The following is a 24141-nucleotide window of genomic DNA, read 5'->3' on the forward strand; positions in this document are numbered from 1 at the left end:
TTAATTGCAACAATGCTTACCTGTGAGGAGGAACACGAAAAACAAGCTGACAAACATCAAGTGTTACGGACCAGAAATAATCCAGTGTCTGAGATGTGAAAATGTTCACCCCTGTCCTCACTGTGCTGTCTATAAATACTAACCCACACTACAAAGGGGATGGGTAAATTAGACCCACCCATTCCTTTTGGGGTTTTTACAGCATCCGTCTAAAAGGCAGTGGGTCTCAACCACACAAGCTTCTATTCAACTAATAAAAATGTTTCTTCATGAGTTCACAGACCAGCTCCGTGAAGTCGAGATCAGGGCTTTGTGCGGTCAGTTAACCTCTTTACAAACAGACAAACAACTGCTGCAGGATAAATGATCGTACTGTGTGATGGCAAAACGTTTAAATGCCTCAGAACAAATTATACAGTATTGTATTTGTACCCCTAAGGTATACTAATGCAGTTGTGAGGAAGTATGTGGTGAGATTTCGCAGAGCTTCTGTTCATTGGAAAATAAAAAGCGCACAACTAATGGGATCATAATAAACAACATTGGAAATATGTTCAAGTTCTTTATTTGGGAGGTATTTTTTCATACTGGTAAAATACATGCGAATATTAGAAACACCTAAAACAATTAGGAGCAGTACAACACCTGTGATCTCAATGCTAAGAACAGTTATGGCCTTTAAGGCCTCCTCTGCAGACCGTTCCATTTGTGAAATAATGAAACAACATTAACATGTTATATAGAAAAAAGCTTCCCCAGCATCAGCCAGTCACATCACATTCTGCAAATATTCCAGCACAGACACAAAGCATGCATGTGAACCATAATGTGAAACAATAGATGTATGTTTAGTTAAAGGAATACTTTACCAATTTGTTTTTAGCTTTGTATTCCTCGAATAGGGGTAGTATTTTTGATAAATTGTGCTTCCCAACCTCAGTTCCCCTGAGTCAAGAAATATATTCCTTCTTTTTTTGTTACGTGCCCACCGGTGACACTTGGTCTGAGCCTTGGTCCGAGGCTTGAAACTGCAACGCAAATTCTGCACTTTTTAGACCCACTCGTAGGGGGCACGTAACAAAGAAAAGAATGAAGATATTGCTCAACTCAGGGGAAACGGAGGTTGGGAAACACAATATTTCAAATATACTACCCCTATTCTAGTAATACAAAGCTAAATGTAAATCGTTGAAGTATTCCTTTAAAAATGCTAGCCTACAAGTGATTACATGTTGTTTCTCAATGCAGCAAAACTAAACCAGAAGCAGAAACATATAATTGTTACTATTATTATTTAGCACTACTGAACCCATTTGAAAAACATATAGATTAAAAACAGACTTGCAACTGAGAAATAGAAAAGGAAAAAGGCATTGTTGATTCTTTTAGCCACTCTGGTCCAGTAGCCAGGTTTTGCTTCCTCCTTCCTGCTGCTAAGGTGTAAAGTAAGAGTTTTTATCAGCTGGCTCAGCTCATCATTGGCCAGGGATACCTTCATCTGTTGGATATTGCCATCCTGAAAAGTAGTTTAATAGACTTTGGTCAGTGATTGGATTATGCAAAGGCGTCTGCTTCATTTCAAACTCTGATTGTTGCACCACTTAAACTAAATTAAATTTTCCACACAGGTTAATTATTTCAAACATTGACCTAATACAAAAAATGGTCACCACCCTGTTTGAACTTTCAAAGGTCTAGCGTGTAACATTTAGGAGGGCAACCAAAATGCATCATCCAGCCAGAGAGTTTTGCATTTTGAAGAAGAGGCTTTCAACACAATGACATCCTCTCTGGTGCGTGAGGGCAACCATAGTTCCCTGATGTGCTGAGAGGAGGACTCCTCCTTTTGTTACAATCTGCACTCTCACCAATAGATGTCACTAATACTTCAATACTACCATGTTATGTGTTAAACAATTATGTGCAACTTAACTCTAACCTCTTTTGCCACCGGCAGCATTTCAGATGGCGTCTTAATAGGAGACACATCACAGCCAGATGTAGAATGAGACAGTTTATTCACCTCTGAAAAGAGAAAACATGCTTTACATATGTGCAATATAACACAATTAACCATTTTATATAAGTTCGCTTCAGAGAACTCATAAAGTACCTAAAGGTGAAGATAACATTAACAAACAAACACAAGGTTCATTTCCATACTGTTTAAACAGTATAATGTATGGCTTTATCATTCATTCTTCCATATCTTTTTACCTCTTTCAGGTCTGGTTTTGTCTCGTTTGTCCTCACTTAGCTTCAGGTCTTCATCTGTCTCATTGTCCTGTGGTGCGTTGTCTTTCTCCGTCAGATACATCACAAAAACACTCTCCAGGAGGCTGAGCATCATCAGTGCAAAAATCCCAATGCAGTAGGTGGCTGATGGTAAAAGGCAGCTTCATTAATGCTGATAAGCAACTTAACAGAGTCAGGACATGGGCTGTTACTGATGTTGAGTATCAGACTCTAAACTTACCTATTAGTGGAATCCTGTTTGAAGAGGAAGGCAGAATATCATTGAGAATGAGCTGCATCACAGTTACAGCGAGAAGCACCGTGATCTTGAAGCTCAGCTTCTCACCGCCGCTGTCTGAGATCAGGAAGGAGGCTAAGTCCAGACACAGGAAGAACACAATTGGAAGAAGAAAGTTGACAATGTAGAGTGCCGACCTTCTCTTCATGTTGATCTGTTAAATAGTGAACAATTCACAGAAGGACAGAGACTGTAATTTAGCACCAAACAGATTTGGTGCAGCTTTAAACAGATTTATTTAAAGAGTCTTTGTGTGATGCTGGAGAGGGTACAATCTGAGGTAATACCTGATGCATTCTTTGATTAATCTATCACTTTAATCATTAGTGCTACAATCACTACCTGTTTTTTTGGTCTTAGTAAAGGTTTAATGATTTACTGTTCTGATCTCTATTCTCTCCAAAATTCAATCCCAACAGTGTCCATAATCCATGATAGCAATACAACACCTGGCAACAGCTTTTTCTTGGATGGCATGTTGAATCTGCATCAAAAACATGTTGCATCTGCTTACAGGATGACATGAAGGGGCGTCCCATTTCAAAGGGTTCGATTTTAACCACTGTGGCTTGACTTACAATGGAAGGGCCAAGGATATAATGCAATATAATTCATTCATTCCTCTGAAATGTATACTGTATTTCAGGATTAAATGCAATACACAACTCCACATCTGCGTGTCTGTATCCAGACTCACTTACAGTGTAAATGACCAAGGTTTGGTTAAAGCTGTAATATTGGATAGTTTGGCTGGTGACGGTTATGTTGATGAACAGCCACTCAGACTGGGTCCGCATCAACTCACGAGACTCCTCTGTGGCTGCTGAAGAGTTGCCATAGTAGACAAGCTTGATTTCCTCGTCTAGAGTGGGAGAGAGAGAAAAAAATCACATTGACAGAGAAAGATGTATATTGATGGAAATGTGATGTTGTTTGCTCATTCAAATTCAAGCAGACATAGGGACACATACAGTATATGGACAAAAGCATTTGGCCACACCTGTTCCAACTTTGTAGCAACAGTCTGAGGAAGGTAATTTTCTATTGCAACAATATTATGCTTCAGTGCACAAAGCAACAACTATAAAGTCTGACAAGTTTGGTGTGGAAGTAATTGACTGGCCCTGACCTCAACCCCATCGAGCACCTTTGGGATCAACTCCATATTAAAGTCCCGTATGTATTGGTGTAATGGTCAGGCGTCTGAAAACCTTTGTCCATATAATGTATATATACAACAGGTTAAAGGCTCACCGGAGTGTATGAAAGACTTGAAAGTGAGGTTGCAGCTCTGAGTGTCAAAAGGGAATCTGTAAACCTGCATCCTGCAGGTGCTGACCAAGACCTGGTCGTTTGTGAGTTCAACATTCCCTCTACTTGTAATGGTGACGTATGGACTAGGTGGGGCACTGTCTTTCTCTATCCTGTAAGAGAACACACATATACAGCTATTCCACTGATATGTGCGTATTCATTTGACAAAATGAAATTGTCACTTACAAAAATAGAGGCAGACAACAAAAGAGCAGAGCAAAACTGAGCAAAATCAACCAAATTGAAGACACTTTGTAGCACAGAGAATACATGCACTAAGGATCTAGGCAAAAGGGAAGACGGAACAGTACACACAAGGAAGAAGTACAAAATAAAACACTGTCACTATACTACAAATACATTGTCCAAATATGTGCCAGGGGTATTTCATTGAAACAATACATAAAGCATATTTGATTTTCTGCCATTTATTTCATTACCAAGTGATGGTTTGGTTTTAAACAGGAAATCATGCATGTAAAGAAATGTTCAAAGTGTGCTGGTTTGCTGTTCAGTTTACACATCCTTCTCAACAGTAACATGAGGATATTTGAGTGTGAGATGCATAACCATATTCATATTCTTCAAAACTTACGTCTCCTCAATGGTCAGATCTGGCTTCCACATGATTTCAGTTGGCACAGATAAAGAGGAAATACCGCAAAACTCATCAGGATTCCAACTAATGTAATCATTATTCCACCACTGTAGAGGAAAACATGGAGAGAACCAGGTATTAAAGTAACACATTTTTAAAGTGAGTGAGATGAGGAAAAGCATTCATTCAGGAAGAGAGAACTCACCATGGTGATCCAAACATAAGGCACAAATAGCTGTTCCTTCTCTTTCTATAAGCAAAGAGATACAGCATGAAACAAAATGAACAAACAAAAAGTATACCTATAATACAAAATTGTTCTGCAAACAAACACTTACCATCTCTAGAATGGCATAGAGCAGCAAATCCAAGTTCACCTCTGTGACTGTTGTGTAGTTAATAACAGGCCGGGTCATGTAGAACAGTTTATTGTTGTAGTTCAAATTTAAGTGATTCAAAACATCTTGGTAGCTGCAGTTCTCCTTTGAGGATGCCCCGTCTGCAGTGAAAATGAGACAGCACAACTCTCTCTCAGCTTTAAATACGAAAATAAATTGCCCTTAATATCAGACACTCAAATCTATTTAGACACTAGTGAGAAGTATTCTATACACTATGTCTGCTCAGGACATTGTTGGTTCATGAGTTGGTCCACATGAACTTAATATCTCATCTTGTTAACCTGCATTGCACTTACGTATTGATTGATGAGCACTTAAGGGATTTTCACTCCTCTACACACACATAATTAGTACAGAAATGTTTACGTATGAGGTAATGTTCCTTTCAGTGCACTGACACTCACTCTGGAGTTTGTCCCCAGGCGCCGCTCAGTGGCTGACTACTGTTCCGAGTTCAAGTAAGGATTCCCCACAGAGATCAACAGAGTTACATTTTAAAAGCACTTTTGTATCCTGTTCACAACCCTCCAATTAGTCAATGACCTGCTCTAATCACTGAGCCATGATGTCTGCAAGAAAGACAGAAAGAAAGAAAGAAAGCTGCAGCAAATACTTAAAGGTATGCTCACGGTATGCCAGATACAACCCCCAAGAGTAATGTAATGATAGTCACAGTGGAGAGGACAGGAAATTAGTTTTACCTGTTTTTAATTTGTGTGACACGCCTCTAATATTCAATATTATGAAGGGAAATATTGTATTTCCCTTCATAATATTGAAGGGAAATATAGACAAAAGGGAATATTTGTCTAGCGTTTGGTGCAGTTACAAGAAAAGTAGCATGAGGAAACTCATGGTGGCTCACAGTGATGCACTGGTGTCCCTTCTTGTGTGGCAGATCAGTCTAATGTATCGTGTGGACCAGCCTGAAAACAACATTAAAGGCTTTCACCAGTCTGAGACATTCAAAGATTGTGGTCGTCCTCTGACTGCTTCCTGTGTCTCCTGGCTTTTTGCAGCTTTGGGTGAAATCATTCCAAGGATAATGCATATATTCACAAGATATACAACTTCGGTCAATCAAGTCCAATTAAACGGCTAACTACCAGAAATAAATCCAGCTCATAAAATAGTTAGGCATAGTTAATTAGGATAGCAGTAGTAAGGTTGACAGTGTTTATGCATTATGACATGACTGGATATTGACAACTGACCACTTTAAAGTCCACTTAGTTTAAGTAGGCTTTCCATTTGGACCCTATCGGCTGTGCTGTTAACCACTAAATGCATGTTGAAAGACACGAGTCAGAAAACACCACTCACATATGACTTGTTAAAGTCAGCAGAAGCTCTCATACTCCTTGATTTAACACATTATTGTCTCTAACAATCAGACTCATGTCAGCACAGCACAGTTCAACGGCATCACAAACTACATCCTCCAAAGTGATCCCGTAGTGGAATTCAACTCCTCCCTTAAAATGGTGTAAAAAAAAAACCAACTAAATAATACAAGTTGTTCCTTGTTCCTATAGCAACTGAATGTATACAAACAATAAAAAAATCTCAGTACAAACAATCTCAAATCTCATATCTAGCCTGCAGGTGCAGGGAAATTAGTGGCACCGACAACAGGAAGCATTGAAAATGACCAAACAAGTGTGCACATTACTCTTGTTAAATCTCCCCTTATTCAGTAGTAACAATGAACACTGTTCACATTGAGCTCTGTGGATTACCTGCTGCAAGAAAACTTACCCATGAGGAGGAAGAGGAAAAACAAGCTGACAAACATCATGAGTTTAGGACGAAGAAAAACTAGTCTGTGAGATGTGAAAATGTTCACCCCTGTCCTCACTGTGCTGTCTATACATATTAACCCACACTACAAAGAGGATGAGCAGAATCTGAATGACCCACCCCCTTTTTTGATTGAATCTGTCTAAAGGCAGTTGGTCTTAACAACGTGAGCTGCTGAAAAAACTATTAAAAATTCATGAATTCAAACAGTGGCTCCTCTAAAATGAGATGATTGTATTGTGTGCTTACAAAAACATTTAAAAATGAAACCCTGTGGGGTGTACTGAATAAGATACATGTGAATTGTAGTGTACAGTACAGTTGAAACATGTTCAATTGTGTTTATGAAGGAGTTAAAGACAGTGTTGTGTTCTTCCCATTAAAACACACGAGAGTGTCAGAAACACGTCCAAATTTTATTAGGAATAGTACAGCAACTGTGACTACACTGCCAGAATTAAAGATATCAACCTTTATTATAGAATGTATACTGTGGACAGAAGCCATAATCTACAGAATAACCACACACAAATGTTCACATTTAGTTGTTCTTGTTTTTTTCTCATCAGGTGAGAGACTAATATTGAATGAGAACAAAGGTTTTATAATCACTGAAGAACAAGAACATCAAGGACAGCATGCCTATATGCAACCTCGGAGAGCATATATAACACATGTGCTCGCTCGGGCACCCCCTTTTTTTGTTCCATATGCTTTAGTTTCTTCTTTATGTATTGTAACACGCTGTGTGAACCCTCAATGCCACCTAGTAACTACTAACAGTGAGAACTTCTTCTTTAGAGTAAGAAGTAAATCTTTACTAATGATATCAGTCCTACCATAAAGTGACTATTTGTCAACTATCTTGATAAAAATTTTATTTATTTACCAACTAAAAACGTATTAAATCAGTATTTTGAGATGAAAAAGTAGTTTTTCTGGTTCATACAAATTGCCAGATACATCGGACATCATACACCAACTAAAATGATGGATCCAAGTGTGCACAGGGTTTCTAGGGTGGAGTTTCCTATGATAATTAAGTTTTCCTTTATTATAGCTAAATTGGACTATATTGCAATCATATGCGTTATTATGATTAATGTGCTCCATTCCAGTGGAAGAACATACACAGCAGAAACAGACTGGAAGCTGAGACATAGAAAATGAAGAAAACTGTGTTGATTGTTTTAATTTTCCTGGTCCAGTAGCCGGTTTTTCTTTCTTCTTGCCTGCTGTTGAGGAGCAGTGTCAGTGTGTTCAGTGTCTCCCTCAGGTCATCGGAGAGTTTTTGGATGGTGCAGGACTCCTCCATCATGTGGCTGCTGCTGACCTGAAACACGCACACGTGGCATCAAGACTGTGAACTTCCATTCTGAAGTCTCCAAATGATACCGACTACTGGTGAGTATACTTGTCTGTCTATTTAATTAATTGAGAACATAAATTACAAAATGATCATCATGTGCTATTGAGGAAGACCTGCAACTAGTGATTGAGACCATTAACTCCTCAGGGGATCCATTTATACAACGGAGTGATGTAGGAAAAGGAACTGAGAGTAAACAGGAAGTAAAGCTTCAACAAGAAGAAAACCAGTCATTCACTGTCAATAATGTAGGTAGGATTTTTTTTTAACATCCTTTTAACAGTTTTAAAACGAAGCATTAGAAATTAAGAGAGAGGTGGGCTCATTTTCCCATTGTCTTATATTCAAATATTTATTTGGAATCAGTGGAGTCGCCCCCTTGTGGCTATTCAATATAGTTTTGCTTCCACGTTGGTATCATCCTGCAAACCAGCAACATCCACTTTTAATCTGTGGCTATGTAGAGTATGCTGAGACTGAGACGAGATAAAAACCTACATGCACACATGAAGCACGGTGTGACACCGACCTTCAGCAGTTCCGTTGGTGTTTCATCAGCAGATGTATCACAGACACGCAAACACTTTCTCCATTCCCTTTCTTCCAGAAGAACACACACACACAAAACACAAAAATGTATCTTGTTAATATTAATCAGAAAGTATCTAAAGGTTGGACATCCCTCATTCATTGGTAGCCTCTATATTACGTCTCTCCACAAACTGGCCAGTTGCCTGTTGTGCAAGCTGTTCAAAGAAAACTCAGGGTGCATCCCAGTTCCTTTCCTCTGCTGCATTTTTCCTTCACTTAAGTGCTTTCCTTGCATCCTTGCATTATACCAAATCAGCAAAAAAGTGCGGGGCACCTCCGGACAGTTGCAATATGGCCACATGGCACATTGCAGATACACTGACTGTCCACATAAAATAGAGAGCACACTGTCTCTCTGAACATTTACACAAAGGTTTTCTGTTGCATAGCCAAAATTGAGATACATTGAAAATAATGGCACGTGGCCAAAACATATTCCCTTTGTGTCTCTGCTGTAGTGTATCGTATTAAGATACATTAAATTTAGTCTACTAGTCTACTCATGTTGGGCATTCCTGCCGATAAGTGTTGGAATTTTAAAAATTGGAAACTTTCCATGGGAATTTTTTGGGAATTAATTGGATGTATGTTTCCAAAATTGGAGGTTGGAAACAAATATAGTCAGTAAATAATATATTGTCTTGGCTGAAACAATCACAATGAATGCAAATACAGTTGAATAGCAATGCTATTCCTCAATCACTGTGTATTAGGTGGCCACACCCCCTACATGCAACAGCAAATATTGATGGAAAATCTCTATTTGTGTAACTATTGAAGACATATGTGAACACAAGCAGAATTAAAGCACTGATAAAGTTTGACTCAAAATGTTATTATTTTATATGCATGTCTGTTGATGGCAAAAACATTTTTTTTTTTTTAATGTACATGACACAGTATCCAAAATGTACAATTCTCATTAATTCCCATGGACATTTTCTAATTTGGAGTATTTCTAAAATTCCCAAACTTAAGTTCCCATGCAAAGTGTCTTTTACTGGGAACTTTCCACCCCCTTTGCAACCCTATTGCTGATAGAGTGATTTGAGGAGATTTGTGTGATGATGACAGTGAATCTCACCTCCTTCACACTTGTTTTTATCACGTTTGTCCTCACAGGCCTGACTCTGCTTGTGATCTTTGTCTGTTTGGTCATCTTGTGGGGCGTTGTCTTTCTCCATCAGATACATCACCAGAATGGTCTCCAGGAGGCTGAGCATCATCAGAGCAAAAACCCCAATGCAGTAGACAGCTGATGGGAGACAGTTGCTCATTAATGCAGATATGTCACTCAACACTGAGTCAGTATATGAGCTGTAATTCTGGTATACTTTGGGCTATTAGTGAAGGTGTGACTCTATGATCCACTATTTTAAAGGGATACTTCATCAATTTGCAGTTAGCTTTGCATTACTAGAATAGGGGCAGTATTTTTGAAAAATTGTGCTTCCCCTGAGTCGATATATCACTGGTGGGCACTTGACAAAAAAGAAGAATGAAGATATTTCTCAACTCAGGGGAAACTGAGGTTAGGAAGCACAATCTTTCATACCAAGCAAAATGCAAATCAGTGAAGTATTCCTTTAAATGCATAATAGCTGTTCCCCCTGACTGCAAAACCAACGACATTCCCATCAGCTTTACCTATAAGTGGAATCCTGTTTGATGATGAAGGCAGGATGTCATTCAGAATAAGTTGTAACACGGTAACAGCGAGCAGCACTGTGACCTTGTAGCTCAGCTTCTCGCCACCGCTGTCAGAGATCAGGAAGGAGGCCAAGTCCAGGCACAGGAAGAACAGGACGGGCAGCAAGAAGTTCACAATGTAGAGGATGGGCCTCCTCTTCATGTTTATCTGTGAGACCATGTTTTTAGTGGAGACGGTTGAGCTTTTATTCTCCAAGGCCGCCATGACATCAGAAGTAACTGGAAGAATATCATGCTTACAGTGTAGATGATCACATCCTGTTTAATGCCAAACGTGTCGACAGTTTTGTTGGCGACAGTCATGTTGATGAACAGCCACTCGTACTGGGTTCGCATCACCTCACGAGATTCCTCTGTGGCCTCTGAGGAGCTGGCGTTGTAAAAAAGCTGTATTTCCTCCACTAAGGTGGGAGATGAAGAGGAAGATAAAGGAGCCTGATAGTGTGCGTGGTGTTGTGCGTGTCCATGTGACTCTGACTCACCGGTGTGGATGACAGATTTGAATGAGAGGGTGCAGCTCTGAGTGTCAAAGGGGAATTTGTAGACGTGCATCCTGCATGTGCTGACCAGCACCTGGTCATCCTGAACATGGACCTCACCGTTACTGCGGATAGTGAGTAGAGGACAGGGGGGAGCTTTGTCCTTCTCTGTCCTGTATAATTAATACACAGAGACCCTGGCTAATGTAGTGGAATAGAGGAGATTATATTGCCTGAACACGTGGCTGTACTTACATCTCCTCAATGGTGAGATCTGGCTTCCATAAAACGTCAGAAGGAAGGGACACCATATTAATACCGCAAAATTCACTGGGAGTCCATGAGATGTGTTGATTTACCCAGGACTACAGAGAAAACAAAGCCAAAATCAGGAAAAATCATCAGTAACTGACAGAGAATAATCAGGATAAGAGGGGAGGAGAGATACATTCAAGTTGTGTCTTTGCTGAAGAAAACTCACCATAAAAACCCAAACATAAGGAATAAACGTCTGGTCAGTCTCTCTCTGTAAACAAACCAATGCATACGTGTGAACATACCAGAATCATCATGCACAATATTCTCATGAAATTGACTTGTAAAATACAAAATCTTATACACAACAGTTCTTTTACAAAAGAAAAACAAGGCAATCAGTGATGGCAGACTTCGCCCCATTCATGTTGGCAAGTGCAAGCAAGTGCGGAAGCACAGACAGACACACAGAGCCACCAAAGACAATACTTCACTCCCACACCGTGGGGTGAAGTAAAAGAAGCTATAGGTCTATATATGTGCAGAAATCTAAGTAAACAAATCAGGGTTCCCACACGTTGGTCGACATCAAGGACTTTCCAGGACTATTTCCTCAAATTCATTCAGGACCGAATGTTCTGACACAGCTTAAGATGGGAGGGCAACTTGTAAGACGCAGCTTCACCCCAATGGCGTCCAATTTTATTGATTTGCACCACAGATCAGCATCTGGACAAGTGATTGTCTTTGGGATCTGGGTCAAAGTCAGTCTTTGACATTTCCTTTGGTGAACCAGAGATCTTGGAATTTGCATTTCCCAGGCATCAGGTCATTTACTCTCTCTTGACTGACATTACTTGCCCATTGTTCTGCGTGAAAGTCTATTTTGGGTGTTTTTTTTTGTTTTTTTTCAAATTCACAGACTTTCAAGGATTTCAAGGACACAAGGGAACTCTGACAGAAGCTGAAGAGAACAGTATTTAAAAACACTTTAAGAATGTATCCATAATAGTTTTATATCTTCAGCTTGACTTGCAAGTAAATGAACACCTCTGCTTATTGTCTTCACGTACTGGACAGTGTGTGTACCATGGGGAATGGTCACACAAGGGTATTGGTCATCACTATGTGTTCCTGATATGTGTTTACAATGAAACCGTACTGGGCAGAAGCTCTTCTGACTTATTTTATCTTTTAAAATGCAAGCATGGACGTTGTAATCTTTGTTATTTGGACATCTTGCATTTTGTTGTTCCTAAGTTTGAACTGAAAAGGGAAAGAAAGCTTTTAGTTTTACGGCACGGATAGTTGTGGTGAGAGGTCCCCTCCCTCCTTGCTGAGGGGCACCAGCTCTGGTGGTGTTGTGCGCAGTTATCTATACAGGTGTGGTCATTGTGTTATTGTAAGTCGGTAACAGACTTTTCACAGGAGGCAGATTTATTAGAGATAATAATATAATAATATTTGCTCTCTCATCTTCCTCCTCTTCCTCACACATTCAGACACTGATATAACAGAGATATGGTGTTATTATTATTATTATTATTATTTTATTTAGTTTATTTGTTTCATTTTGTACATACAGTTGATCAGTATTTCTGAAGTTTGAGAACCACTGACTTACCACATCCAGAATGGCGTACAGCAGAACATCCAGGGACACCTTCGTGGGCTGTTTGTAGTCTTTCACGGGCCGGGTCATGTAGTACAGCTCATTGTTTTTGGTCAGGTTCAGGTGGTTTAAAACGTCTTGATAAGCACACACTTTCTCAGAGGACTCCCCATCTACGGCTAAAACATCAAGACACGTGCAGCGTGAGAAATAGTTCTGTGTGCCTGCCTGCTTTTCAACTGCCTGTCACCTTTTTCATTTCACTTCACATTTGACTACATTGCCACATAGCACATAATCTATCATATGTAAATATTTACTGTTTAACTGTAACAGCTTTATCCATAAAACAGTCATGTTGAGACAGTCCAGTCTTTCAGAGGACAGCAGGGACACAAAGGAAATCAATAGACATTTATTCAAAACCAAATCCCCAGAGATAAAAGTGGAGATAAGGAATAAAACAAAGACAATTGCAAATCACAATGGAGTAAGCTTCCTAAATATTGTTGCGGCGTGGTTTGGCCCAGCCTACGGTACTATAATATTGAGAACCTCTGCTGTAAATGACTACTTCTCTTAAATACATAAACGATAAAATACAAACAATAAAATGATATGTTTCGGTCATCCTCATGTTGGTCCCTGGACACACAGAGGCATCTGTAATTAACAAATAAAAAAAAGGACTGAATTTCTTCATCAGTTTTTCCTAAATCAATCCAAAGTAAACACCAGCTCACAAATGTCTTCAGTAATATCCATGGCCTGTGGTCAAAGACAGACGCTGGCTTGTAGAGAACCAACTCGTTTACCTCTCCACAAAATTATTTTTACAGTCCTCGGTGGCTAAAAAGCCAAAATAGCATTTGAGTTCCGTCACCTAATGCATGATAAAATCACAGCAGGGAACATACTCCCTGCTGTGATTTTATCATGCATTAGGTGACGGAACTCATACTTCCCCCAAATCATCCCCAGACTGTTAAACTATATTATTCCTCTTTAATTAGATACTAAGCTGTAAGAAATACACATGATCCATTTCTTTTGTAGCTCTGTACATAAGTTCTCCGTTGATTTGTTCAGCATCTGCATCTCCTGTGCCAAAAAATGAAATCAAAACAGCAGCTTCCACTTTCAGCATCAGTCGCCACATTAATAATTAATGTCACAAACTTAACTTGGAAAACTTACCTGTGAGGAGGAACAGAGAGATAAAGCCAACAAACATCGTGAGCTCAGGACCAGTAACAAACCACAGTCTGGGGGAGGTGTGTGTGCATGTGGGTGTGTGTGTGTCAGGCAAATGTTCATCACTGTTCACTCAGTGCTGTCAGGCAATATTATTTTCCTCATATTATTTAAATAAACCTCTTCCCCACACAGGAAGAGGGCTGGGCAGATAAAATGATCAGTCCTGCATTTCTTCTTTTTTTCCCCCCAAATCTAATTAATGTGAGACTCGCGACACGAATGCGGGAAACATTGGGAGCCACTCATATCTTCGACAGTGAGTGAGAATTAATTCAAACCACATGTAGTGTTTGTCTCAGTTGCTGCACAAAATCAATGTTGGTGAGTGGATTTTTTGGCCAGACTTTCTAATAAGGCATCATTTCATATGGTTTGTGAGCTGTAATCAGTGGCTTCTAATGCTTCATTTTTGCATTAATATTCATTAATTATTAGACAACCTGCAAACTGGAAACTGTCCGATGCAAGTGTCATAATGATGATAATTTGCAACACCTGTCTCTAGAGCTTTTATGAAAATGTCAAATGAGTTTTTTAGATAATTGACAATTTAAAAGCTCACAAATGATTTATAACTGATAAAGCATTGGAAAACAATGCATTAACCATTTGTGAATTACATATGACAGAGGAGGAAATAGTTCGTTTTTATTGTTTATTTCAGCAGCACAATAAACAATGTGTTTTCAGAGCCGGATACAGGATTTAAACTCCATCATGAATAAGGAACCTATGGTAAATGCAGGTGTACAAGCAGAAAATGCTATAAAAAGACAACATAACAATGCTCAAACCATTAACAAAACGTGACATGTGCATATTGTAAAGTAAATTAAGCCATGACTTAATTAAAGTATGTTCTTGACACAGGAGAGCGACACTTTTATTTGTGGAATATATTCTACTTTGCACATAACATTATGATTGCGTACATAAACAATTATTTGCCAAACACCACGAAGTAGCCGCGCAGTGTGCAGTCGAGAACACCTCTCACAAAACATAGCATGCCATTTTTAATATGAAATGCACACTTCAATTAACAGGAGGAGGAGACAAGTAAAACAAAACACCAGAAGATACACGTCAGAAGCCACAAACATGATCAACATTTGATCGGCATGATCACAGACAGTCGTATTGATCAGCTGCAGGTGCCTTCGGTTTAAACCTAAAGCTGCAAAGCATGTTAAAACTTCACTGTCCTCTCAGAGAGCTGTGCTTTTAAGGAATGTTTGTTTCAACTGAGCCACCGTTCATGTAGAACTTAAATTATCCATCCATCCATCCATTTTCTACTTCTTTATCCTCTCACACTTACAATTTAGAGTGTCCAATTTACCTAATCCCCAAATCTGCATATGTTTTTGGGCAGTGGGAGGAAACCCACTCACACACAGGGAGAACATGCAAACTCCATGCAGAAAGACCCTTGTTTCTGACCGGGTCGCAAACCTGGGTCATCTTGCTGCAAAGGCAAGAGTCACTTAAATTATTTTATAATTAAAAAGTGAATAATAGTTATAATTATTAATAGCATTGCAGCATTGTAATAGTTTTATTGGTATTGTTTGGGGGTCCACTAATGGTGGAGTTTTGGTGTCGCAGGTGAGAGAGTCACTCATTCATGTCTCTATTATTATTATGATTACCGCTATGCGTAGTTCCACTTCAAAAAGAGGACAGTTAAAAACACACTGACCATTATAACATAGGAAATGAAGAAGACTTTGTTGACCCTTTTAGCCACTCTGGTCCAGTAGCCGGACTTGTAGTCTACCTTTCTGTTGCCCAGGAGCAGAGTCAGAGTTTTTTCCATCTCCCTCAGCTCAGCTGAAACCTTCTCCAAGACATGGCTCTCCCCCACCAGCCTGGTGCTGCTGTTGTGCTGCGAAAAGTGGTTTAGTAGACTTGTTGATAGAGTTGTATGCTTATGTTTGACATTTATTTCCTTTATGATGAGAACAAAAGTACAATTCAAACCTCTATGGCCATACTCTGCAGCTCGGCTGGGGTTTCGGCAGCAACATTGTAGATACACCCATTCTCAGTCCAATCTTGCATCTCTGAAACAACCGTTTTTTTTTTATAGAAAATCAAACAATTAAAAAGCTTAAAGCTAAAAAGTTCAAAAAAGTTTGGTATTTACAAAAATACTAATGAATTATATAATGTTATAAGAGACTGATGAAACTTAGTCGAAAGATCATCACAAACACTCCGTGGTTGGTGATTCAGGCAGAAGCAGAATATACATTGGCTTCCTCTGAGATGAGGTTCCACTTCTGACAAGCACACCATCATTTTTCATTCATTCTTCGTCTCCACTCTGCAGCTTTGGCCCCATATTATTGTATCACTTCTCTCTCTCTTTGCTAAACATTTGTTTGTTAAATTTCCTTCACACGGTATGATTAAAACAGGTTAAACACTGCCACACCCGGCGTAGTGATACAGGCCGGTAAATAGTGCCAACTTGGTAGCGTGTTCTGACAAAGTACGGTTTTATTGTTCAACTGTGTTAAGATAACATATGCATGCTTGGTTCAAAACATGTTCGTTTTGTGACCCTGGTTCTCTGGAACTACATTTCTCCGCTCGTAACCGGGGAAAGATGACCAAACCGGAGTTTGTAGGTCTCTGCTCGAAATGAGTCTCTGCAACCACAATGTCTATTTGAATACCTTGGGTGTCATAAAGAGAACACTTGTGATATTTGTTAAGATGTGTAAATATCAGTACATTTGTTACTGGTGAAGAGTAACTGAAGATAGCACACAACGGAAATTACAAACAATTCAGACTCCCTTAAAAAAAAAAAAAGCACTTTCAGGATGAGTTTCTGTTTGGAATGATGCAGCTGCAGCTCTAAACTTCTAACAAATCATACTACAATTTGTGAACATTATCTCTGCCAAGGTTGACTTTGATCAAGTGACGCAAAACAAAAGTAGAGAGGTTTTAGTACAGAAAGAACAAGCGAGGTCTCATTTGGCACATTTTGCCACCATCTGTGCCGGAATGGGACAGGCTGCTGCATATGGAGATTGTAAGGCTTCCCCCAGGGTCCTAATGTCCATTTGAGACGCCCGGAATTATTTCAGTGTAACACAGGAAGTCTGTATAACCAGATATGGTGTTGTTCTCGCAGTAATATCAACTTTTGACGGATAAACTTCAAATGTAAGAGCAATTTTACAGCAGTCGTTCGGGGAAGCAATTTCTGTTGTCTTTATTCTGTGGCGTTTGATCTCTCTGGTGCTTTGGTACAGACTGCTGTGACTTATATCCTCAGAATTCGTGGAGTTTCTGCTTTCATTCGAGGTCTATATTGTGTGTTCTGGATAAAGTGTCGTAGTGTTGGATCCAGAAATGTGGCGAGTGGGTTGACAGCGGTGACGTACAGAGTTTCAGTCAGTCATCATCTAACCGCTTTATCCTCCACCAGAGGGTCGCAGGGGGTGCTGTGCCAATCTTAGCTACATCGGGCGATAGGCGGGATACACCCTGGACAGTCGTACAGAGTTTGATATTTAGTAATTCATTTAGTTGTTATTTGAGCTGTGTTTATCACATCTAAACTATTTATAGTAGCAACGTCACTATATTCTGTCATGTTTAGTGCACTGTTATTCACTCAGTGCTTATCTGAGTACCCAAATTGGGGGACCTTTGGGTTTAAAATCCAAACTATCCCTTTTAACAATAGTATAATTTGTGATGTAAGTAGAGTACATTCTGAGAACTACAGCTAATAACTGTAGGTTCTGACAAACTAACCATGCAGGTCTCAAGTGCTAGGTTTAAACATTGAATCAAACAAGCCACAACTCCAGCTAATGCAAGCCACCGTGTCTGGGTTTGTGTGATCTAATTTATTACAGTCCAGCTATAAAAAGCCGTTCCAGCCATTGTTACACAACGTGCATGCAGCCAGTGTGGCCCAAGTGTTAGTAAGTTTATTGACTGAGACTCCACACTTTGCCTCTGCTGTGTTTACATCAGGCTTCAAATTATTCACACTCTGCCTTTGTATTCTTCCCAACTTACATCATTAATTACCAAAGTACTGCCAGCACCTTTGCATGATGTATGCCTAGGTGACCATGCACTAACTCCATCACTCTGCAACCCAGTTGCTAAAACCATTTATCCCGTCAAACTGACGGACATCTGTTTTGTTGTTGTTGTTGTTGTTGTTGTTGCAGCCAACTTGCTTCACTAGTTCATGTAGTGCTTCTACATTGCCTCCGTCAGTCATACTGTATAATAAGTCATGTGGCGATCACAGTTGCGATAATATACACTAATTTGTCATGAATGAAACAGACTGTGGAATTTACATTAAAAAAGTTAAGAATTGCAGCTTTAAAGTTGGCACAGATTTGGTGCATGTGGCACATGCACCAAATCTGTGCCAGCTTCTGTGGACACTTCAACAGCTGGTGAAACTGGCTCCTGGTCTCACCTGCATGAAAGTTGTCAAAGTTGACTCTACCCTGTCTGTTACAATCCCCACTGAACCTTTGGTCTTTATCTGTCTCGTCGTCATGCTGCATGTTGTCTTTTTCCGTCAGATACATCATCAGAATCGTCTCCAGGAGGCTGAGCATCATCAAAGCAAAAATCCCAATGCAGTAGATCGCTGATGGGAGCAGACACCATTATTATTAGTATTGTAGATCAATAACTACACACTGGACCAGTATGTGCTGTTACGGATATGTAGTATTACACTGGATTCACATGTATGTGTTGTGTCAGTGCTTAGCAGAGCAGTGTCTGTTGTGGCTAACTACATAGCAGGAGTTGCTAATTTTGCTTAAGTGCGAGTGCACCCACCAAACTTCATGTCTTCTTGTGGCGGCGCTGCTCAAATGAATGAAGGAAGGTTACTTGGGTGGAAGTTTCTCTGGCTGAAGAAAAGGGAGTTTACAGCAGGATAATCGCAGAGAAAGCTATGTTAAGAGATGCTCCATCAATGTTCAATACATAGACTTTGTGCACTTTGTTACTTTGTTCTTTATGTTGAGAATAATAGAGAAATCCTGCACTTTTCACATCACACAGACGTTTTGTTTTCTTCAGTTAGACAGATATTGTGATATATCGCTATGTGATTGTCTTGCAATATATTGATTATCACAGAATCGTTGTATTAAAAACTGATATTATTGGTATCGTGGGCCGTGTATTGTGTGAAGTACTCTGTGATTCCCACCCCTAATTTCATTTGACACATTCTCCACCACACGTGTGAATCCAGTGTAAGTAGACTATTAACAGTGGACTTCTTTACCTATGAGGGGGATACTGTTTGACGAGGAAGGCAAAATATCATTCAGAATGAGCTGTAACACAGTGATTGCGAGCAGCACCGTGACCTGGAAGCTCAGCTTCTCACCGCTGCTGTCTGAGATCAGAAATGAGGCCATGTCCAGGCACAGGAAGAACAAGATGGGTAGTATGAAGTTGACAATGTAGAGGGCCGACCTCCTCTTCATGTTGATCTGTCAAATGATGTTTAAGGTTCAGATGCTACAGCTGAAAAATCAGAACTGAAAAAAACTCTCCTGTCACAACAAAGTACAGTTAAAATTCACTATACTGTAAGAAAAACGCTCACATTTTAACTTGTGTGAAAAATGAGTGAGAATGACCTCAAGAAAAGCAGAAGAAACATGCTGGCAGATTATTGTATATTAGGAAAAAAGATGAAGGGAAAACTGAAAAAGGAAAAGTACATGCTGAAACTTACATGCTCAAATTATTACCATAACAGCACTTAAAGCTAGGGACTGATGATTTGCTAGTTTCTGAGCACAACTCTTTTGTCTTATACATACAGTGTAAACAATGATGTCTTGGCTGAGTAAATCACTGGCATTGATGGTGGTGACTTTCATGTTGATGAACAGCCATTCATATTGAGTCCGCATCACCTCTCGAGACCACTCTGTAGCCTCTGAGGAATTGTCACTTGCAAGGAGTCGGATGTCCTTGGCTGAGGAGGGAGACAAATTAGTGATTAGTTTAGATAACAAATAAATGCATGATAAATTGATAAAAAGCTGGGTTGATGGCAGAGCCAGAAGGAACAACTCAAATGTGCATGTGTACCCAACAGAAAGTGCACATTTGCCTAAAAGCCATAGCGGCCATGGCTATCGCGTAGCAAAGAATAATAAACAAAAGCTTTAGAAAGCCTCTTCTTCCCTGAGGACTTCGGAGTAATTATCAAAGAGAGAGAGAGAGAGAGTTGAATATTTTGGAGTCTTGGAGCTGCATCGTGCAGGAACAGCAGCAGCTGTGATTAAAGATGCAGGCAGTTGTTGGAGGCAGTAGGGGAGAGCTTGCTTTTTCTTTGGTGCTCAACTGATGGAGCACGCGTTTTCAATATCGCAATATCGCATTCTTGAGAAGCCAAAACCGTGGTCATGATTGATATATGATTTTGAAGTTCTACTGAATGGCGGGATTTATTTTTATGAAGCTGTGTGGCTTTACTAACACGATGTACAGTAGCTGTTGTACGTCTGCCTTGCCTCCATCAGGGAATGGGAATGTCATGAACGACACAAAAAAACTGACGATAGTTTGAATGTATAGAATACTAGTTAATATTTAAAAGTCATACACTGCAATTTAAATCAATAAAATGTTTAGGTTCTCCCACACTATTAGTGGAAATATAATATTTGAAAAGGCCATATCTTTGTTGGTTTTGGCCTTGATCTTTGAGCTCTAAGAGTTATGGTCTGGAGATACCGTTCCATGTTCCAGTCCATCCATGTGTTATTCAGTTTATTTTTAACACAAAAAACATTACCATAAACAGCAAACGACTACTGTAAACTCACTCTCACCAGTATAGATGACAGACTTGAAGGAGAGGTTGCAGCTCTGTATGTCAAAAGGAAATTTGTAGATGTGCATCCTGCAGGTGCTGACCAGCACCAGATCGTTCTGGACTTCCACATCACCTTCATTGTTGATGGTGAGATATGGACTTGGAGGTGCTTTGTCCTTCTCTGTCCTGTATGAACAGACACATGTGGACACGGGCACACAGTAACCTATTATGTTAATTTCATGTTCGGTGACCTAAGAACAGCATAAAAAACTGCTTTGTCACATTTCAAATTATTGTTTATTTTCATAGCAAGGTAGAGCATAATAGTACTTAATAGTATAACATAGTAATAATAGTAGTAAATAGTTCTAAAATGGTATAGTGTGTGCTTAAAACATGTGTATGGAAACAGTTAATTGCATTCAAATGCTTCAGCTATTGTGTCTGTGTACTGTAGCTACACAAAAACATGACACCCGCCACGACTGTCATGAGTGTTTGTGTGAGTGTAATTGTCTAGACATGAGAATTATGTGCTAATTACTGTCAGTTTAGAAAGTCGAGGTAGGCAGTGAACAGTGTGTGCACATGCACTTACTTACATTTCTTCAATAGTGAGATCTGGTTTCCACAGAATCTCAGTGGGAAGAGAAACATTATCAATTCCACAAAACTGACTTGGATTCCAGGAAATGTAGTCATTGTGCCACCTCTGTGGGAGAAAACACCAATAAATACATTCAAAAAAATAAATAAAAGGGATAATAACAATAATAAGAAGAAAATTTAAAAAATGAATAAAATAGAATAGAACTAACCATGACAGACCAAACGTATGGAATGAATTTTTGTTCTTTCTCAACCTGTGAAGGAAATAAAAATAATCCCACAGCCAAAACCGTGTTTTAAAAACAGCAGCATTTCCATCACTGATCATACACATCAGAGAGACTTTATGATTGTTATTAACTTCAGGTTAGCTCATGTTCTCCTTTCATGGTGGTGCTGCTGCACTTTTTTGTTCCCTCAAAAAAGAAAAAATATTTGATATTGGAGCATCAAAATTTATTTTCTGAACTTTGACGAGCTGTCACGTTTGTGGAATTTGGTCCCAAACTAAATCACGCAAATTTGTCAAAATGGTTAGTAAAAACAGTATCCTGTTGGGTGACATTTTTTTATTGCCTAACAACTTTAATTACAGCTCCCATTAACTTGTGATGCCAGTGTAGAACAGTGTTTCTTAAACTTTTTCAGACCAAGGACCACTTAACCAATAAAAAACACTCACGGACCACCTAACTCAAAATAGCCCCAAAACAATATGCCAATTTCAACAGTTCACAGCCTCCTAAAATGAACTAGTTGATTTGATATTGAAAACAACACACATATGTCGCAGGCTGAAACACTGAAATTAAAACACTGACATTTTGAATTTTAAAACATGGTATGTTGCTTGCTTGTCACCTCGCGGGACCACACTTTGAGAAAGGCTAGTGTAGAGAAGAGTGATCATTTGAAACCAGCTTTACTTGTTTGATGTTACACTTACCACATCTAGAATTGCATAGAGCAGAACTTCCAGGTGTACCTCTGTGTGGCGTTTGTAGTCTTTGACGGGTCGAGTCATGAAGTAGCGCTCGTTGTGTCTGGTCAAGTTCAGGTGGTCTAAAACATCCTGATAGGTGCAGTTTCTCTGAGAGTTCACCCCATCTGAAGCAACAACACAGACATGCAGGCAGTAATCACCAATGCCCTTCAAAGGACCAGTGTGGAGGATGGAGTGACCAACTGAATCATTTTGTTTTGTTTTTTGCTTAGATTTATCCAGTCTCAAAATGGTGGAGGAAGACCAGCTCCTCCTGTATGACAAAGGGTTAATTCTCAGGTAATAAAACACAAAGATGCTTATATTTGTGAAGTAAATGACACATTATTTCTCATGTGAGTGCATGCATGTGTGTTCATATTTACCAGAAACTATAAAACTTTGTGTGTTGCTGCCTCTGAAGTTATGATCCAACCATAAAAACCACCAGCTCATAAATATTTGTCGTAATATCCAGCGACTGTGGTCAAAGAGAGGCCATTATGAGATGGGCGTGCAGATTATATTATTGAATCATTTTCGAGTTCAAATGAGGATCTCTGCCTGAGTTCCATGTGATGTCTTAAGCTGTGTATCTGATTGGCTACATATTATTTTATTATACTTACAGCCTCACACAGAATTATACCTTCTCTAAGAAATTTAAATAAACCCATGGCAAATGACAAACACACAGGAGAGCAGCTCTAAAAAAAAAAAAAAAAGACAGTCAATACAGTTTACATGAACTCAATATTAAGACAAAATAGATACCTATAGCTTTGTGGATTAAACTGCATGCATCATGTTAAAGCTTACCTGAGAGGAAGAGCAGGAGAAGGGAACCAGCCAGAATCATGACTGCAACACCTGCGAGAGGCAACTGTGCACGCACACACTGTGTATCACCGTTCTCTCAGTATTGTCGGGAAATCAAACTAAGACTGTCGCAGTGATGGTACCACTGCCTCATACTGTACAAGGGCCAGAAAAGTGAATTATGAAACCTTTGTATTCTGTTTTTTTCCTCTTCAAATAACATTAGCCTAATAGCCATTTGGAGACAGTGTTCACTCCCACAGCAGTCATCACTGCATCTCTGCGGTTTTTCCAAGGGAGAAGAAGAGGCAAAAATGCTCCCGTTGTTGACAAAATGGGCTGTAATGATTGTTTAATGGTAAAAGAAAAATGCAGTGATTGCTGCTCATTTTTTTCTTCCTACAAAAATCCCTCACTTCCAGGGAGGAAATACAACTTGTAGCCATTAACAATGACATTATACTATATTATTTGTATTATTTATTAAGTGGGTTCATGTAATATTAATAAAAAAATAAGAAATAATCAAGCATCAGTAGTTTAAAGTCACTGAGTACAATCATTCCATGTCACTTGCCTGACATGTTGATACATTTTTTTTCTGTTCTGTTTTCTGTTTCTGCAGCTTTTTCACATTTCACGACATTTCAGTGGTTAATATCTTATCTGAAGGAACTCTGGAGGATTTTCCTTAAAGCTGCAGCGCATATCTTTTGGTGATTTGTTGCTGATTTGTTGAGATCTGTCAGCCTTGGTGATTATACTTCATCATCTGCTTATCTCCCACATGGAGTCCATTCTGGGGCTGTTTTTTTGTCCTTGCATCAGCTCCCCCAGGTGTCACTTCCTGTGTGCAGCGTGGGAATGTCACTAGTGATGAGAGATCTAAACACTGGTGTACTGAGACACACAGAGAGACAGTGGAGCTGGTAGTTGTTGTTTTATCAGGATTGTGTGGA

The 24141-nt window shown here is 39.4% G+C and overlaps 3 protein-coding genes across 5 annotated transcripts; all 3 read right to left on the reverse strand.

Moving 5' to 3' along the window:
• Positions 1-1158: 1158 nt before the first annotated feature.
• On the reverse strand, positions 1159-6703 carry LOC122759493 (5-hydroxytryptamine receptor 3A-like). 2 transcript variants are annotated; one of them, XM_044014401.1, is made up of 10 exons: positions 6605-6703; positions 4784-4944; positions 4651-4695; positions 4443-4552; positions 3788-3957; positions 3235-3395; positions 2477-2687; positions 2218-2379; positions 1940-2025; positions 1159-1516 (listed from the first exon to the last, which is right to left on the reverse strand). In XM_044014401.1, the coding sequence occupies exons 1-10, from the start codon at positions 6642-6644 to the stop codon at positions 1301-1303; spliced, it is 1362 nt and encodes a 453-aa protein (XP_043870336.1). In that variant the 5' UTR covers positions 6645-6703; the 3' UTR covers positions 1159-1300. The 2 variants fall into 2 exon arrangements, with proteins under 2 accessions (XP_043870336.1, XP_043870335.1); XM_044014400.1 differs by having other exon boundaries at positions 1934-2025.
• Positions 6704-7103: 400 nt separating this feature from the next.
• LOC122759518 (5-hydroxytryptamine receptor 3A-like) lies at positions 7104-13913 on the reverse strand. Of its 2 annotated transcripts, XM_044014444.1 has the most exons (10): positions 13860-13913; positions 12675-12841; positions 11277-11321; positions 11051-11160; positions 10799-10968; positions 10557-10717; positions 10254-10464; positions 9691-9861; positions 8545-8615; positions 7104-7979 (listed from the first exon to the last, which is right to left on the reverse strand). In XM_044014444.1, exons 1-10 carry the CDS (start codon positions 13894-13896, stop codon positions 7746-7748), a joined length of 1377 nt encoding a protein of 458 aa, XP_043870379.1. In that variant the 5' UTR covers positions 13897-13913; the 3' UTR covers positions 7104-7745. The 2 variants fall into 2 exon arrangements, with proteins under 2 accessions (XP_043870379.1, XP_043870378.1); XM_044014443.1 differs by having other exon boundaries at positions 10557-10968.
• Positions 13914-15339: 1426 nt separating this feature from the next.
• LOC122759572 (5-hydroxytryptamine receptor 3A-like) lies at positions 15340-23238 on the reverse strand. Its single transcript, XM_044014503.1, has 10 exons — positions 23183-23238; positions 22328-22488; positions 21591-21635; positions 21375-21484; positions 20786-20955; positions 19766-19923; positions 19219-19429; positions 18388-18564; positions 15903-15985; positions 15340-15807 (listed from the first exon to the last, which is right to left on the reverse strand). The coding sequence occupies exons 1-10, from the start codon at positions 23220-23222 to the stop codon at positions 15574-15576; spliced, it is 1389 nt and encodes a 462-aa protein (XP_043870438.1). The 5' UTR covers positions 23223-23238; the 3' UTR covers positions 15340-15573.
• Positions 23239-24141: the final 903 nt, after the last annotated feature.

The sequence above is a fragment of the Solea senegalensis genome, linkage group LG18, assembly GCF_019176455.1.
Source record: "Solea senegalensis isolate Sse05_10M linkage group LG18, IFAPA_SoseM_1, whole genome shotgun sequence".
Classification (NCBI taxonomy): domain Eukaryota; kingdom Metazoa; phylum Chordata; class Actinopteri; order Pleuronectiformes; family Soleidae; genus Solea; species Solea senegalensis.

Coding starts and splice junctions, on each gene's coding strand:
- LOC122759518 (XM_044014443.1), bottom strand. CDS start 13,896: ATGTTTGTTGGCTTTATCTCTCTGTTCCTCCTCACAG. Junction 10,969..11,050: donor GATCTCACCATTGAGGAGAT/GTAAGTACAGCC, acceptor TTAATTATACAG/GACAGAGAAGGACAAAGCTC. Junction 8,616..9,690: donor TAAAAACAAGTGTGAAGGAG/GTGAGATTCACT, acceptor TTCTTCTGGAAG/AAAGGGAATGGAGAAAGTGT.
- LOC122759493 (XM_044014400.1), bottom strand. CDS start 6,644: ATGATGTTTGTCAGCTTGTTTTTCCTCTTCCTCCTCATGG. Junction 4,553..4,650: donor CTTATGTTTGGATCACCATG/GTGAGTTCTCTC, acceptor TTTCCTCTACAG/TGGTGGAATAATGATTACAT. Junction 3,958..4,442: donor GATCTGACCATTGAGGAGAC/GTAAGTTTTGAA, acceptor GTTCTCTTACAG/GATAGAGAAAGACAGTGCCC.
- LOC122759572 (XM_044014503.1), bottom strand. CDS start 23,222: ATGATTCTGGCTGGTTCCCTTCTCCTGCTCTTCCTCTCAG. Junction 22,489..23,182: donor TCTCCTGCTCTTCCTCTCAG/GTAAGCTTTAAC, acceptor TTGTTGCTTCAG/ATGGGGTGAACTCTCAGAGA. Junction 21,485..21,590: donor CATACGTTTGGTCTGTCATG/GTTAGTTCTATT, acceptor TTTCTCCCACAG/AGGTGGCACAATGACTACAT.